Below are 17,739 nucleotides of genomic sequence, written 5' to 3'. Positions count from 1 at the left end.
TGACTGTTGGAGAGTCTCCTTATGTCTCCGTTTTTGTCTGTGTGACTTTTATGGTTGAATATGGTGGTTATGCTGTGTTTGCTGTGACAGTGAGTGATGTATAATTTAGATAACCTGACCTTCACACCGTGCTCCCTGAGCTCTTGGCTGGCTCTGTAGGATGGCAGTTGGTTTCTTTGAATCAACAGTTCTAGCCTCAAAGGCGGGAAAGCCCACACTGTTTTTCATTGGGTCTTTGAAGTGGGGCATGCCACCCTTTAGAGAAGTTTAAAATGGAATGTCATCTCTGTTCTCACTGTGACTCTCACCTCTTCACAAAGCCTGCCTATGCTCCACCTGCTGTGTAACCATAGCAACTGCCCCAGGATGGACGTTCGAACATGGAGCAGACACCACCCTCATTTTCACTGACTTTCTTCACCCACTCCTCTTCCTCACCCACCTCTCTTCCTCACACTCTCCTCTCCTCCCCCCGTCTCATTATTTCGCCTTTCAGTGGGGGCATTATCACATGACCACGCTTTAATGATTATTATAGTTCCACTGAGTTAACCTCTCCACTCACCCTCCCTCCTGGCTCGCGTTCACTGTGGCCCAGCTGTGAAAATCATCACTTCTCCCTGTGTTCTCTGTAATGGCCCCTTCCAAACACTGATGCAGTCCATTGTTTAGAGTCTGGATTATTGACTGCAAATTAGAGTGAAGAGCACAAGGGAGGGAAGCCTCTAGTCTTTCTGAATAAATAGCCCCATTGTTGAGCCGGACATGAGCTTCACTTAAATAAAGCACGGCTGGGCACGGGGAGGAACCTCTTTCCGCCTGAGTGAAGGCCTGTAGGGTGGACTGCGCTCGCAGTTAAACACCTGGCTCAGTTATCGCACACAGTCATAAGTGAAGATTTCTTTTTTTTTTCTGAATTACTCTATAAATTCTGTTCTGTGTGAATGACTTTTCAAGTTCACAGAGTTCTGTACCTCATGTTCTGACACATTGAACATTGCGGTTTGTAATAATGTGATTAAATTAGAAGGTGTCTGGGGGCAGCAGGTGATAAACACACAGTACACACACAGTAAACACACAGTACTGCTAGTATTGGCGATGTTGCTAACATTTGTGTACATGTACCTTTGCAGGTCTGGCCCGTGCTAAGTCTGTACCCAGTCACACGTACTCTAATGAAGTGGTTACACTGTGGTACAGGCCTCCGGATGTATTGCTGGGGTCCACAGACTACTCCACTTGCCTGGACATGTGGTGAGTTCAGCATCACACACCTCCAACGGCTCCAGCCCGACAGACTTGTGCCCCATACTCCTGCTGTGGCCCCCATGAGTTCTTAAAGCTGTAAAATGACTTTTATTAAATCCCGCTGAGTGGAATTTGAGTGTGAAAAGTGTGAAAACTGGCATATGGTTCTTTTAAAAAATGGCCACAATCTCATTGGAAAATCTGAGTTAGTATAAATAGAAATTATTGGAAATTATATGAGCCTATCATTTTTCCAGTATGTAAATATGTTCAGTTAATACTTGTAAATCACAAGTTAGTGATGGGTATCTAGAAAATAAAAGTTCCAATCTATACTTACCATTTAGCAAATCTGCCGGTAGCTGTTGAGACTTAAAAATGTAGGGCTGGTCTTCCACATGTTACCATTGCCAGGTAATGCCAGTACTTTGCTATTATAGGGGTGGGCATGTATAGGGTTGTGGAGTTTTCCAATTTTTATATTAATAGAATGTGGATTTCTTGATTAGGGTTGAAGTGTAGGTATTGAATACAAAAAAAAAAAAAAAAAAAATAATGGTCTTAAAATGTATTTATACACAAGATGAGATGTCAAATATCATGTGCCAAACCATTAGTGTTTCACATAGGGTCTAACCCTCTCATTTCATTCATAATAAACCTCTAAGCAACTATCTTGTTTCCTGTACCCCGTGCACTAGTCTTCAGCCCAGTCTGAAACACAGACCAACAAACACATCTTGTATCACTGTCTGTGTGAGTTTATATGTGTTTTACTGTGCCTAAATAACTGTAAGTGAGAGCATTTTGCATTCTGGGGACCAACCAATTGTCCCCACCAGGATAAAATTTTACATTTTCATAACATTTACTTTTTGGTCTCTGTGTCCTCCTCAACCTCAGCCTCCATCAATCCACACACACACACACACCCACCCCTGTACATCATCTTTTCTCTGACTCTGTCAGCGTACCTCTTAGACACTTTACTACATCCGTCATGCTTGCTCGCTCGCGCTCTCTGTCTGTCTGTCTGTCTGTCTGTCTCTCTCTCTCTCTCTCTCACACACACACACACACACACACACACACACACACACACACACAAAACTGTGCCTTTCACGCTTCTTAATGTAGAGGAGCAGTAGACCGTGGCAGGTGTTTTCCTTTTTGATTGAGAGGCAGTTACACAGACGCTGCACAGGTCTACAGTGATTAGCATCACTGACAAACACATATGGGAGGTAGAGGCACAGCAGGTGCTTTCTCAGTCTAGTGCCCCTCACCCCTTCCCCATTTCTACAAAACATAGGCAGAAGACCACAAAAATGTCACCCTGTCTCAGAGAGGATTAAGTAAATATGTGACCAAATTGAGTTTATTTATTCATGAATTTATTTATTTTTATTGTACTTTTTAATGTTTTTGAATATATGCAAAATGGTGTATTGTTTTATCTGGGTTTGTCTGTATGATCTGTACTCTTACCACCATTTTCTAAGGGTGGCCAAAAACAGTGCAGCCTGGTTGACTTAATTAGGATGCAGACTTGCGTCTCCCAGTGCTCTGTGACTACTGGCATAAAGCCCACTGCAGTTCTGGACATACAAAGAACAGTACCCGAGGCAGCTGCCCAACCGAACTCTGGTGCTGCAGTCCAGCCTAGAGCAACATAACACCACAACCCCCCTGAAACCCTAACTAAATTTGAACCTGAGCTTTGATTCTTGATCCTGAAGGCAGCCTACCACAGGCTGTTACAGAGCTATAGCTACAATATGGCTGTAGATACACCATTTATGAAAGTTCTGGTCTGGATAAAGAAGGACTAGTTCCAATTATGTAGATGCCAAAATTGTCAGCATTGTAAGGTTTCTGAAGGAAATTATTTATTTTTCTAGACATTGGCAATAACCAATGTTTGAGTGATATCAAGACACACAACTTTGTCTGATTAAAAATATTAAAAGACAAGATATACTGTATGAAAATAATTTCCATTCAGTGTAGATGTGTGCGGTAAATGGAGTTATAGGGACATGGAGGGATTGATGAAGAGAGACTTCCAACCTTCTGCTAATGCCATTAGGGATTGGCTTGGGGGTAGTTAAGGAGACTGCAGAGGACAGCACAGGAACATGTTACTCATCCACATTCTCTCTGGTACATGTTGAAAAAACCTTGATACAGATTCATTTAATCTTGTCTGGAAAGTAGATGAGTGTAGGGGTTGTTGTAGTTGGGGTCAACACACCATCCTTCCACCACCAGCAGTGAACTTCTAACACTAGAATGTAAGCAATGGCTGATGTCGTCTTTTTTGAATATGAACGAACAAAAATGGATGAACAGCAAAGATGGTGAAGGTGTTTATTTAATTATGCATTATGAACAAAATTTGATCTTTGTCATTGTTGCTGGTCTCTCACATCTAGTGTTTTGCGTTTTTCACTGGAATAATATAACTTATTAGAATATTAGAATAAAACCAGTTCAGATCAGTCAAAATTACCTAACCATGTACAGGATAAAAACAATTTTCAAAACAGTGTCTACACCAAAAATACCCACGATATCTTACTAAATTTCCTATAACTTGAGGTGGTATTTTTTTTTTAATCATTGTTTACCTACACATCACAGATATCATGATTTCATGAAATACTTAAAAGGTGGGGTACATAACATTACCACATATAGTTATTACATAGGACAAAAGGTACTATTGATGGATGGTTGATGGTAAAAACCATCATGCCATTTATCTCCATAATTTCTAGGCCATTCAGCTTAGCAGTGAATGAAAGAAGATTGTTGGTGCTCAGGAATCACAAAGATGAGCTGCTATTAGCTGCAATGTATCATGAAAGATACATGTTTTAACATGTCATTGAATTCTCACAAATTGCATTTAAGATATTTGAGGGAAAAAAAAACCTATAAGTATGTTATATTCTCAAGGGCAATGCTTCTTATAAGTGACTAAATACAAGGCAATTTGTATTTAACATTTATTGTATATTACAGTAAAGTATGAGTCTTGATCTTGTGGAAGTCTCTATCTTTTGCTTTACATGGTTTGGAAACCTGTGTGGGTAATTACTGTTGTCCCTTAGTGGTCAGAGGTGGAACTACACTGTGACAGTAGCTTGTCAGAATGGTGGGGGGGTTTGGAGGGACTGTTAACAGGGTTAGGGCGTATGTGTTCTATGCACCCATGTGTGAATGCAATGAGAAAGTGAATGTGTCAAGAAACAATAGCAGTCTGATAAATGAAAGCTGATAATGGCTACAATGCGTCAACACCTCCATACCTACCACACATACGCACACAGTTGAGCGTGATTTAAAGAGACAGGAGCAAAATAAGACATGTGGAGTAATTTATGCTCTTTGTGCTTGTTATACTGTGGAATGTTTGTAGTATTAAACGTGTTGCATGCAAACGTGCTAGCAATCTCATCCATTTGATATCATGCATTCTATAGCAACGGTCAGAGCAGATGTGAACATTGTTCTGTCTGATATTTTGCAGGGGTGTTGGATGCATCTTTGTTGAGATGATCCAGGGAGTCGCTGCGTTTCCAGGCGTGAAGGACATTCAGGACCAGCTGGAGAGGATATTCCTGGTGAGCTCCTCCACCTGCATATTGAGTCTAATAGAGTATGAAGGCTCAGAGCACAGCCACCCCTTTCATGTCTCCCACTTCTCCTCTCTTCTCTTCATTCTTCAACATATTTATTAGCTGTCTCTGAATGCTGAATGAATAGTCTTGTTTGAGGGCATGTATGTATATGTCCTGCGGGTTTCATGGTCATACATATTTAAAGAGAGTGGGGCTGTGGTGTGTCTCATGAATTCCATAATCACCTCTGGTGTCATTTTCCATAATGTAGTGCCTGAAGCAGAGTGCAGAAGGCAGAGGGGGTGAACTCAGTCAGGGAAATAATTCATCCAGGCTATTACTAACTGGAGGAGAACAGGGCGGGGGTCAGGAGGAAAGCCCAAAACCTTTGGGGTGCCAAGGTCAATGGGCAAGCATGTTTTGAGAGGGGGGGGGGGGTTGGGCTGGGGGTTACAGAGGGTGAGAGATTGAGAAGGAAGAGCATGAGGAAGGGTATGAGAGAAGAACAGGAGGGAAGAGAACAATTGAAAAGATGGAAAACTGGGATAATAAATGACTGCCTCTGTGTGTGAGGGCACATCTGAGACCTCTTCTCTCTCTCTTCCCCACCCCAGAGCAAGTGGTACAGGGAAGAAGCCCTAGGCACAGACCAGCCCTTTAGGCAGAAATGCACAGAGTGGCAGTGTAGGTTAGGCTCATCAGTGGGCTTCACTAGCAGGCGGGAGGGCTGCAGGTGTGGTAGTGTGAGGAGTGTGTGCTAGCGTTGAGGTGTTCAAGGCAGACCTTTTTAATCCACATTTTGCCAAGACCTATATTTTTTACATGCTGTGGCCTGCTTGATATTTAGTGTATATCTGTCTGTGTGTATGTGTGTCTGTCTGTCTGTCTGTGTCTGTCTGTACAAAGACATACATAGCACTGGAAATCTGTTTGGTTATTCAAAAACTAAAATAGCTGATCAAAAATAGATGATGTCTTGATGTTCCTTCCACTTAATGTGTTCTGTAACTGTCTAAATATGTTTTGGAAAATTATCTGTTGAAAGCTTAATTACAGAACAGATTATTTTATCAAAAGTAAATGCTCTTCTAGAATGACTCTCTTTTAAAATAACAAAAGGATTAATGTGATGTAGTCCTCTGGGCTGGTGTGATCATTTCTTTCTAAAAGAGGAGTTGATATTTAAATGTCTTTCAGTTGTGTGTGCATTTGCATCTGTGTGCACTCTCTGTCAGTAGTTTTTGATGAGTATGGAAATATGCAGAGACCTTGGCAGATTATGCATGAATTTATAACAGTTCAGAGCTTACGCTTAGATTTGCCATTTTCACCTTCAGATTGCAATCAGAAATATTCAAATCCCCCCCCCCAAAAAAAAGAAAATAAGAATTTATAACTAAACTTTTCTGCACAGCTAGCTTTAAATTAAGATTTTCAAGACCTTGAACAATCCTAGAGACACCACTGGGAGTATTGCCTTGCTATGGGAGAAAGCCCAAAATTTCATCAGTCTCCTCAGGATCAAAGAAAAATCTGTGTTACTGCATAAGACTTGCAGGATGAGAGGACCACTGGGATAAATGTGTCAGTGCCAACCGTAAGATCACTTAACAACCACGGATTTAATGACCTGTACTTCACATGCTCACCACTCTTGACCAAGAAGTACAAAATAGATCAACAGGAATATGCCAGAAGGAATTTGCATAGGTCTGGCAAGTTCTGGAACACAGTGTTTGGCCATATGGATCAGGCGCAAAAAGGTGACCATAAGAATACTGTCCCCACAGTCCAAAGCATGGAATTGAGTCAGTGATGTGGGGATGTCCTTCTGCTGAAGGGGCTGGTAACCTTGATCATGTGACTGGCATCATGGATTCAGAGAACAACAAGCCATTTTGAGGACTTAAACCTTGCTGATAAGCACACTTCCAAGTCAACTAAATATCCACATTTAAATCCAATAGAAAGTATTGTGATGAGATTTAAAAATAACAGTTGCAGCATGGAAGTCATGAGCCTCAATGAGCCTTAAACCTTTGTAGGAGAAGAATGGGCAAAGATCTCAGAAGAGTAGTGTCAGAAACCTATTCGTTAGGCAAAAGGATGTGCCACCAAGTTCTGAGGTTGGGTGTTGAATAACAGTGCACATGGGCATTTGTCAAAAGTATTAGATGTTTTTCATTTAAACTCAAAATGATCTCAACTTGGGTTATCAAAATTGGTTGTATGTAACATCGAATATTTTTTCTCTGACTTAATGTATATTTTCATTCACTTCTATATGCATCACCATAATACCTTTTAAGGCAAGAGGTGTTGGGTATTTCTGATTACAGCTATACAATCCTGCGATTCAAACACCATCAAAGGTGTGTGTGTGTGTCTCTCTCTCTCTCTCTCTCTCTCTCTCTCTTTTGCTTTCTCTTTCAGACACACACACAAACACAGTCTCTCACACACACTGTCACACATGTGCATGCGTGCACACACACACACTCACACTATCACACACACACACACATAAAGAGGCTCAGTACAAGGCCCTTTGCCATGGAAGGCCATCATTATCCTGCTTCTAAAGGGCAAGCTGGTTGTATGTGCTGAATAAAGGGGAAACAGGTGACCTTCTCCGTGATGTGGTGCTGAAGTGGGCACATCCAGAAGCCTGCTGCCCTTTACATCCACTGCATGCTGAGTGGGGCTGTCTGTACAGCCGCAGACACTACCTTTTATATGCTTTTTGGGTATTTGCTTGCCTTACAATTCATTTCATATTCAAGGTCACCGTGTGCGAGTGTTTGTGTGTGTGTGTGTGGAGAGTGGAGTGGACTCCAGGCTACTGCAGCCATGGTCTCTTGTAATCACCCAAGCCTAGAGCAACCTGTTTTTACCCATGTTTATTCACATTTGTTTGTTTGTGCATGCTGATTCATGGTTATTCATGTTTTTTTAATTTAATTTTATTTTTTTTAATCTTTTATTGAGGATACAAAAGGCAATGTTGGGATATCTGGTTGTGTGTGTGGTTTTCTCTGTGTTTGAATGGGTGCTGCGTGTATGTGTGTATATTAAGAATGTGTGCATGTGATGCATTAGAACAGACAAGATGAACTTGATCTCTTTATGCACCTGCCAGCCAGTAGGAGATGACCTTCCTCCAGTGTTCTATATAAATACTGACAGCTCTATTCACAGGAAATAGGATTCACAATAGTGTGCATGTGTGTGTGCTTCAGAGAGATGAATCAGAAAGGGGATGGTGCCAACACCTCAGACTTTCAGGGATTTTATATTGATAGAAGAACTCCAAATATTCACAAGCCAAGTATGCAGTAACAGAATTTAAATGGTATTGCATCTATGTTATGTATTCCTACTTATTTTTACTATTTAAATGATAAATTGGTTGTTTGTGCACATCATGTTTCTGTTCCTACTGTCATCTGCTGGTTTCGCTTTAGCATGTTTGAAAATAAGCTTTTATGTAGTTGGGGTTGAAATGGACCTGCCCAAACACAAGCAAAATATGGAAAGGAGAACTTGAATAAGCAATTCTCTCATAGTACCATACTTTGACAAATACACATACATTGTCACGCACATACTTTGTACTAGGTGGTGACAATAAACAGCTTTAAAAAAAATTACAGTGAGGGGGACACACCACCTTTCAACCTGAGGAAGTAAGAAAAACTGTAAAATGTAAATGTTAAGCTGGAGCAGGATTTATCTGAACAAGTTTTCCAGTGTTGTGGAATCAAATAAAAGTGTTCTTTTCAATGAATAAGTACTCTGCTGGGACTAGACTTCCTGAATGCTTGAGTGACAGTAAAAAGTATTTTTTATTCAACAACCTTTTAAACTTTTCTGTTGTAGGGATGTGATTTATGTCATTTTTAACATGTACGTTTTCAGACAGCAAGTTTTCTAATGGACAGTGGAAAATACAAGGGAAGTTGGAGTAGCATGCAGAGCTTTTTAATTATATATGTTTTTATATAATATATATATAGAAAACCAGACAGAATATATATTCTGTCTATATATATATATATATATATATATATATATATATATATATATATATATATTTTTTAACAGCTAGAAACCGTTTTCTGTCTGGTTTTCTTTTCTTGGTCTGCTTTTCTGTCTCACCCCTCACCATGTTTCACACCCTTTGTGACTCCGCTATAGCACTTAAACCACCACCCCTTAAGAGACAGGAAAGACATGCCTCAAGACTCTCCTGCACTAGCACCCAGATGGTAGAATGAACTCCCATTACCTGTCCGTACATCAGGAGTCTCTTGCAGTCTTCAAACGTAGACTAAAGACCTCGTCAAGAAGCACTTGAATAATAGTGAGTGAATTATAGTAAATATAGTAATTTCAAGGGACTTGAATAATCAAGTCTTTCACTTCTGTACAGAAAAAAATAAATTGTATGTACTTTGTGTGTATTCCCTCTGACAGCTTAATGGTATATTTAGACTCCTTAGTATACTAGCATAAGGAGACATCTAAGAACTGTTGCTAAATGTTCTAAATGCAAATGGATTCCACTGCCTTGTCAGCATTCTCTCTCTCTCTCTCTCTCTCTCTCTCTCTCTCTCTCTCTCTCTCTCTCTCTCTCTCTCTCTCTCTCTCTCTCTCTCTCTCTCTCTCTCTCTCTCTCTCTCTCTCTCTCTCTCTCTGGCTTCAGTAACCTAATAGAAGAGATGTGGGCATATTAGTAAGCTACCGTTAACCACACACAGGTGCAAACAATTTTAATTACCTGGCAGTCCACCCAGGTGCTCTCTCTGCCCTGTGGAAAATGCTCAGTCACACCTTCACTGTCACATAGCCCTACAGTCCAAATCAGGCCAGGGAGTCATCCGGCCTGCAGCCAAACAACCCCCTGGCTAGAGAGAAATTTGGCCATCTGTGCCCTGGTCTGTGGACATTTAAAGGGCTGAGGTGCCAGAAATCAATGGGTGATCCACTCGTTGGCATTCTTCGTGGAGTCACTGGGGTAGGGTGTGGTCAGAACACAGAGTGAAAGGGCATGGTACAGACAGTCAAGAACCCCCAACTTGATGCCCCGTCTCTATGGTAATTTACTTCATCTCGTGTATTGAAAGCTTTTGACTAATGTGCAGCACTGGGTGATGCTTTCCCACAGCCACCTGGCACAAAATGGCCCAGAGTCCTCTCCCTGATATGTATGTCTATAAGTCAAAAGGAAGAGAAACGGGGCTCACAAAGAAGACACCTTTAACCCTGATTAAAGCCTGTCGACACTACTCCATCTCCTGGCCTGTTCTGGCTCTCCCTTTTTAGTCAGAACAGTCAGTGGGCTAGTGAAGTCTGAATAGATAGGCACAAATTCATGATGGTAGTCATGCAGCCCCAGGAACTGTCTCACCACGTTTTTGGACTTATGTCTTAAACAGGCTGCAATCGCTGCAGTCTTATCACTGCAGCATCCATGATCCAAGTGGAAGCCCAGATATCATACCTCCAACTGTCCAGTGGCACACTTCTTTTAGTTTGTGGTTAGGTCCTCCCAACAGTTCTTCATTTCTGTAGATGATAACATCCAACTAGGCAGAAACATGCGCAGTGTGGGGCCTGAGGGTTCTATCCATGAGCCAATGGAACATAGTAGGAGCTCAGAAAAGTCTAAATGGAAGTGTGACCCAAATGGAGTGGAAAAGGCAGTTTTTTCCACAGGACGCTGTCAAAGGAATCTGCCAGTATCCCTTTGCCAAATCCTGTCTGGAGTAAAAGCGAATAGAGTCCAAACAGTTGAGCAGCTCATATTAGCACTGGATAAGCATCAAATTTAGAAACCCTATTTCTATTTACTTTTTTATAGACAACACGGAAACAAACAATCATAGAGCTTGGGAATAAACACTCTGGGGAAGCTCTAGTCACTGTATAACTCCTTGATTACTGCCATGTCATGCATAGCCTTGGGTTCTTGCTGAACTGTTGTCGTTTTGTGTTCAGGTAAATAATACGGGAAGCTGCGGATAGACACTCCCAAGGGAGTTTCAGTATGGTGTTCTGTGAGGTCAGTTTGACCAGGCAGGGGAAAACACACATCCCCAAACTCTCGGCAACCAGGCAGCCTCTGCTTTCTGGAATTGTGAGATATGGTTGCCAGAGGGGACTGGAATGCGATTGAGAGTCGTGGGAACCTCAGGACCTAACTGATCCCTCTTAAGGAACCACTGTTGCTAGAGTGACAGGGACCACTTCTTTCCATGTTGTCATGAGGTTACAGTGGTAAATTTGGAGTGCATCATTCATAAATGTTCATCTAGCCTCAGTCAACCTGGTCTACTAGGACATGATGTTTAGGAGACCCTTGGACTTCCATCCATTCAGTAATTCAAACAAGGAGAACCTTGTGGAGGCTTGCAGGACATCTTGCAAACCGAACAGTAGAGAATCCAGCCATTTATCCCCAACCTTAGTGTCTTCATGTGTGAACTTCTGGTGATATTTTGAAGGTCTGACTAAACCAACCTGGCTGTCTGTTTGGGGATGGTAGACACTGGCGTGAAATCCGTTTAATCCCCAACAGTTTCTACAGTTCGGGTAGTGTGTGTGACATGAATAACCCAGAAGATTCTGGCATAGGCACATGTGGGCATGGCAAAAATGTTATCCATTTTCATGACCAGTGCAATTACAACAGAACAGCACAATTTCAAAACAACACTGGGTTAGACTGAATACAGGCTCACCAGGTGTGGTTAGTTGTGCCACCACAATGTTAAATCAGATTACCTCCTCTCATTCCCTTTAAAATCCCGTTTAAAAAGTGTGAACTGGTGGCACAGCACAGTGACAGTTTTATAATGACAGTGACTGTGCAGGAATAGCAGCTAAAACAAAAGTTCACAGATGAGGAAATAGACATACTTGTCAGGGAAGCACAGAGTTGTCATGATAAAATATTTATTTATTATAATATTATCATTATTATTTTTCACTGTAATTAAAATAAAAGTAATATTTACATAATTGTGATATAAATTATTCTTTAAATAATATAATTTTCCATGAAGAAATTCTGATGTAAATCACATTTAGTAGTCACAATAGAAGTTGAAGTGAGGAAAATACTGTATTGTGCTTTCATTTGCATTAATGGCAGGTCTGAGGAGGTTGTAGTGCAAACACTATTTTATGACAAAATTAGTTTAAAAATACAATTGCACTGGTCATACCCTGTTACACCATTCCACCCACCTTTTCACAGGTGCTTTTATTTCTGTCTACTAAATTAACAGATGGTGATAATTGTGTTTGTGCTCTATGAAATTTGTAAAATGCAGCATTAGGTGGCTGTAACGCCCCAGCACAGCCGTGAAATTGGAGCCTGGAATCTCCTTTGGAATTCTCACTCGGGAGACAGTATAGAAGTATGCCTCCACAACACTGCATACTGAAATCCTGCACAGCACCATTGCCTCTGGGTATTGCATTACATGGTCCAGGACTAAAGTGGTATGTATGTGTACTCTTGTAGCTCAACTGGTAGAGCATGGTGCTAATAACACCAAGGTCCCATTCCCAGCAAGTGCATGCACTGTCATCCTGATAAATATATAATTCACTTGTCAAATACCATAAAATGTAAATGTACATTTTACCCCCGTGTGCTCTGTTCTAATGGCCTGATGAGGTCCATACATCAAGGTCCCTTACAAAGGGGACCTTGATTAAAGGGATGGGATGGGTGAAAGGGCAATCTTGGGAGGGCAGGGGATTAACTGACTGACATTCCTGGCATGATGCACACCACCAGTGAATACCTGGCCAATAAAAATGAGGTTCTTTAGTGTTGTGTTGTGGTAGAGTTGTGAGTCACATGGAAATATGGAACTCTGTGGCTCTTTGGACCAACAAATTAATTAGTTTGTTGGTCTGAGTGTCCCACATCACTCTTATACAGAGTCTCTAAGAGGGAGTATAACAAGACTACTTCTGGCTTGAGAACCTGACCATTGATAACTCTCACTTGGTCAAAGGTGTGTTTCAGGCTGTCGTCCCAAGACTGCACAAGTGGAAAATACTCCAGGGGAAAGCCAGCTGGGAGGCATAACATACAAAGGTCTTGTGGCTCAACCTTTTGGTAGGTGTCTCGAAAGTCTGAGCCTTTCTCCTGTCCCTTCCTGCTTTGGCTCATATTGTGATGGCCTTGGGACCTCATCTTGCTTGAGGATGTCACAAGCCACACAAACATGCCTAGGGCAGGACCCACCACCAAGTTCTTGTCCTAGTACCCACAAAGATTATGGTCAATCAGTGCCTGAAATTAGGGGGTGAGTAAGGTGAGGACTAACTGGTGAGGACTTGACTCCTTTTCCACTGCTAGTGACAAATACTAGCAGATATTTGTGAAAATATTAATGGAAAAAAGCTCACCTTCCTTTTCAATGCTTTGCCTTGTGCCAAGCCTTGGTGAATGGTTGTCTGGTTACAGCCCAAGTCCGCAAAGGCCTGATATGTACCCTTTTTGTATTCTCCCTAGTATGCAGTAGGCGACAATGTAAATCTGGACAAATGATTGCCCTCTCCAGATTTCTAATGATAAACAATATTATCGTGCTTGTAATAAGTACTGTGGGAGCATTACAGGGCTCTGATCCTGAAAAGTGCCCCAGTTTGCTTCATAACCAGCATGTCTGCTGGGGAACATGCTCTCGTCTATGTTGTGAGGTGGTCCACTGCCAGCTAGATGGCCTCCTTCAGGGAGACTGGGCAGTGGCACTGGACCCATTCCACTGTCCCTTCCAGAATGTGGTCCACGTACTGCTCCAACACCACCAGTGTCCAGGAATGGCTATGGAGTTCCATTCTGAAGGGAGAATCCACCGCTTGCAACAGACCCTGAGCATTAGGGTCCTGAACTGCTGGCTTTTCTGTTCTGGAGTCTGTTCGACCCACTGCTTTCTTGAGGGCTCTAAGGGTGTGCTGCAGCTGCGACGCTGCCAGCATTTGCTGGGCCATGAGCTGGGTCTGTCCTGAGACAGGGGAAGCAGGCACACCACCCAATTCTCCTGTGGCCAGACACAGGTAGCTTGCCAGTGGTTCAAAGAGCTCCATGAATGCTTCTGGGTTGTCTTGTGCAGTCCACTTCATGAGCTGGAATACGACTGAAAACTCCAGAGGTTCTACTGGTTCTAGCAGGATCTCTCTTGCTCTCTCTCTTGCTCTCACTCTCACGCTCTCTCTCTCTGTGTCTCTTTGTGTCGCTCTAACTCTGGTAGGTTGGTAGGATACCACACACATGTAAAACCAATTTGGATTACACTCTGCATAGGACTGGTAAATGAGGATGGTTATGGAGCAATCGGCCCTGCTCCAGTGTGTGCTTTGTGACAGTGGGACCTGAGTGGAGGGTATAAGACAGAATGTGGCTCTTACACTGTGGATTGTGAGAGGGGCTGACTCCTGGCCTGTGAGGGGATAGTTCTGATCCACATGTTTCTAAAGGAGGACAGACTGTTCTGAGAGAGAGAAGAGCAGATATAAAGTAGAGAAGCTGGGAAGTGTAGGAGCAAAGTGAAAAGCACAAGCTTCTGTGTAGTTGAACACACAATTAATTATTCTGACCTAGGTCATAATGTTTGGGAATATTCAAGTTGTGAAATAATTGATAATGAAGTGCTGGTGTGCGTTGGTGAGGTGAGCCAGATTGTTTAGAGAGAATTGCTGGAGAACTTACTGCCTTCTGTTCAGGAAGAATTAGCAGTGGTTAAAACTAGAATAACTAAGACTAACCACTTGTGGCAAAGGCTGAGGGCAGCAACCACATCTGGTCTTGAAACTGGGTCTTCCAGGTGGCAAATGTGCTCTGACCAGCAGGACAGAACACACCTTTACCTTGCTGAGTGGAGGTGGTGGTGTTCAATTTTAACCATGGGCATGCTCCTGATGTCCTCACAATACCCCCCTCCCCACACACACACACTTCTGACACCATTTGTATCGAAGGCTGAGAGCAGCAATAACACCCACCCAGGGTCTTTCAGAGGGGTAAACATGCTCTGACTAAAGAGCCATCTCTGGTACAGCAGCCTGAACACATTCATCTTCCTGAGTCAAGGTCTCCATTACACTACTTTCTCCTTCAGGAAGGTGAGGGTCTCTGCCACACTAGTTCATGAATAAATCAGCTTTCAAATATCTATGACCCTCAGAACAAGTGACCTGACTATAACTCAATTTAAGCAGTTGTTCAGTTTGTTAAATTTGTCATTATATGTGCGTTTGCATTAGTGTACTGATCCACTGGTAATAATGGAAAGCTTTACTACTACTCTTGAAATTAAACTGTAGAGAAGTCAAAAGTGCAATAAAGTACAACCCTCACCACAAAAAAAGAGGGTACAGGACAGGACCAAATTTCCTGGAGTTTAGAGAATGGCCTGTAAATTATGCAAAGTACGCTGCTGCCCTCTAATGGCCATTTTGGAGTTTTTCTGCAAAACTTAAATATCTCTTAAATGTAGTAAGAGCATTCAGATTTAGGATTGGTAAACCTGGTGATGTAGAGGGTCAGAGTCTGGGACAGCTGAAGTTGTCTTTAGGGTCCAAGTCTGGGTCACTGTTAGAGTTGTACTGGCAGGTTGATCGGTCACGACATGGCTGGAAATTGGAGGTGCTTGCTGGTCCCCTCTAGAAACAAGCTAAAATATATTAAAATATAGTGAAAATTAAGACAATAAATCTGCTAATGGTGTAAGCAGGATTTCTTGAACCTAGCATAAATATATTTACACAAACACTAAATGATACTTAAAACTCTCTGGCTTCCTTTTTTTGGATTCGCAACCAGTTTGAAAGTTAGCTGGCTTTTAGATTCTTGGTCATGAATAGCTGTGGCATAGTCAAGATTCGAACTACTAATCTCCTAATGAGAGTTCTCCATCTCCTTACAGCTGAAGCTTTACCAGCATTCAGTATACACTTCAAATAAATAGCATGTAAAGCTGTATTTCAGTGCAATGATAATAATATAGTAATTGTTTTAACAATGAAGTTACTTCAGCTTACTCTTAGGACATTGACATGACACTATAAAATACAATTATTGAGCTTGTGTTGATATCTGACCCAATCTGATTCAAAATGAGTTATGTTCAATTGTTTCTATGACTGACTGTGTTGAAACATGTTCATTTCACTAGTTTATGAACTTCTTTATGAGATTATTATTAGTCTTTAATGGCAAAAGACTAATTTTCCTGAAATGTTTTTTTTTATTATTACTTTTCTCTTTCATTCAATTTTTTACAGTGTGGGTGTTAATTTAAATTTAGCTTTTACTGAAGATGTAAAATGATGTAAAAGACAATTACTGCAGATTCAGATTTAGCAGCAGTTGTCGTAGTGAGTGAGAGTGTGCGGGTGCGTGTGTGTGAGTGGAGGAAGTTACACTGTTACTCTTTCTTTGTTTCTCCCTCTGCAGGTGCTAGGTACTCCATCAGAGGAAACCTGGCCAGGTGTTCACTCTCTCCCTCACTTCAAAGCAGGTGAACATTGTACTTTTAAAAGCGAACCTTTAATCAGTTGTGCATACACACACACACACACACACACACACACACACACACAAAATCAGGCACAGCAGGTTGCTGGAGCAACAGCGCCCTCTGGGAGCTAATTAGCTTCAGCAGAAAAAACTGCAAATTACAATGTAGAGAGAGCAGGGTAGAAAGAGTGGTGGAGAGAGGTGGAGGGAGAGAGAAAGGTGGAGAGATGGTGGTAGAGAGAAAGGTGGAGACAGATGGAGGGAAAGAGAAGGGTAGAGTGAGCAGGATGGAAGGAGAGAGAAAGATAGAGAGATATATGGAAGGAGAGCATAAGGTGGAGAGAGATGGAGGGAGAGAGAAAGGTAGAGGGAGAGAGCAAGGTGGGGAGAGAGATGGAGGGAGAGAGAAAGGTAGAGGGAGAGAGCAGGGTGGAGAGAGAGATGGAGGGAGAGAGAAAGGTATAGTGAGAGCAGGGTGGAGAGAGATGGAGGTGAGGTGATGGTGATACTGATAGTAGTTCACCTCTTGTTCATGCTGGGTTGTGCTTGATCGTGACAGGTGGGGTCTATGAAATTTCCTGGCTCTCTAGTGGCCAATTAGACAGGAACTTAGAGGGAATGGTAATAGTGAAAACTAATCTCCATGATATTACCATGGGAGCTCATTGTTGCTATAGGCACTATGTACTCAGAGTGGTGTAGCATGAAATTATCCAAGGCCCTGAGTTAGGAGAATGCGTGGTATTCTAGGAAGACTTAGTTACATGACAAGAATGAAACATATTCTGGATGCTTCACTTACTTCACTTAAACTTGGCTTTCAGATTATCTGAGGAAAAAAAGGACCATTTATAGCCCAATAGAAAATGTGCTTTACTTTAATGGGCTTGTCCGAGTTTAACTTGTGGTCTTAAAACCTTAGGTGTAAGAGAAGACCAGAGAGAAAGAGAGTTGACCTTTGACCTGAAGGTGCATTTGGGATTTTCCCCTGCAAAGGCTTTCCTCTGCTTGTTTTGTGGTCATTTAACCCTGCTGGAACAATCTGGTTCAGTCGCTCTATCAACCAGTCTAGTCGAGTTCAAATTCTGCATTTATTCTGTGAAGAATGATCTGAAGGATTCACAGAAAACCTAACAACAGAGGGCAGTGTTTACCATTGGTGGTTCCTTAGGCATCTAACATGGCGGAACCTGTTCTCTGCTGTAGAATGAACCCACATTATTGCACAATATGTAATTTCATGCTTGTATGTAGATAGAAATTGATAAATGCATTAATCAAAAATAGTGGGGAATGGGACTGTTAAGTTTACTGATAAGC

General features: G+C 41.9%; 1 protein-coding gene across 8 annotated transcripts in view; it reads left to right on the top strand.

The window, feature by feature from the left end:
* The window catches only part of cdk14 (cyclin dependent kinase 14), a 98,288-nt gene that overhangs the window by 59,163 nt on the left and 21,386 nt on the right, over positions 1 to 17,739 (top strand). For 6 of the 8 annotated variants that reach the window (XM_035525925.2, XM_081715911.1, XM_081715904.1 and 3 more), the window contains 3 exons: positions 1,137 to 1,257; positions 4,787 to 4,880; positions 16,357 to 16,420. In XM_035525925.2, the coding sequence (XP_035381818.1) occupies positions 1,137 to 1,257; positions 4,787 to 4,880; positions 16,357 to 16,420 (279 nt within the window). Of the gene's footprint in view, positions 1 to 1,136; positions 1,258 to 4,786; positions 4,881 to 9,074; positions 9,241 to 12,214; positions 12,387 to 16,356; positions 16,421 to 17,739 lie in introns of all 8 variants that reach the window. The other 2 variants (XR_014124150.1, XR_014124151.1) reach the window with 2 other exon arrangements.

Source organism: Electrophorus electricus, chromosome 1 (assembly GCF_041902795.1).
Source record: "Electrophorus electricus isolate QZ-2024a chromosome 1, ASM4190279v1, whole genome shotgun sequence".
NCBI classification, from domain to species: domain Eukaryota; kingdom Metazoa; phylum Chordata; class Actinopteri; order Gymnotiformes; family Gymnotidae; genus Electrophorus; species Electrophorus electricus.
This window is presented reverse-complemented; position numbering and strand designations above follow the sequence as displayed.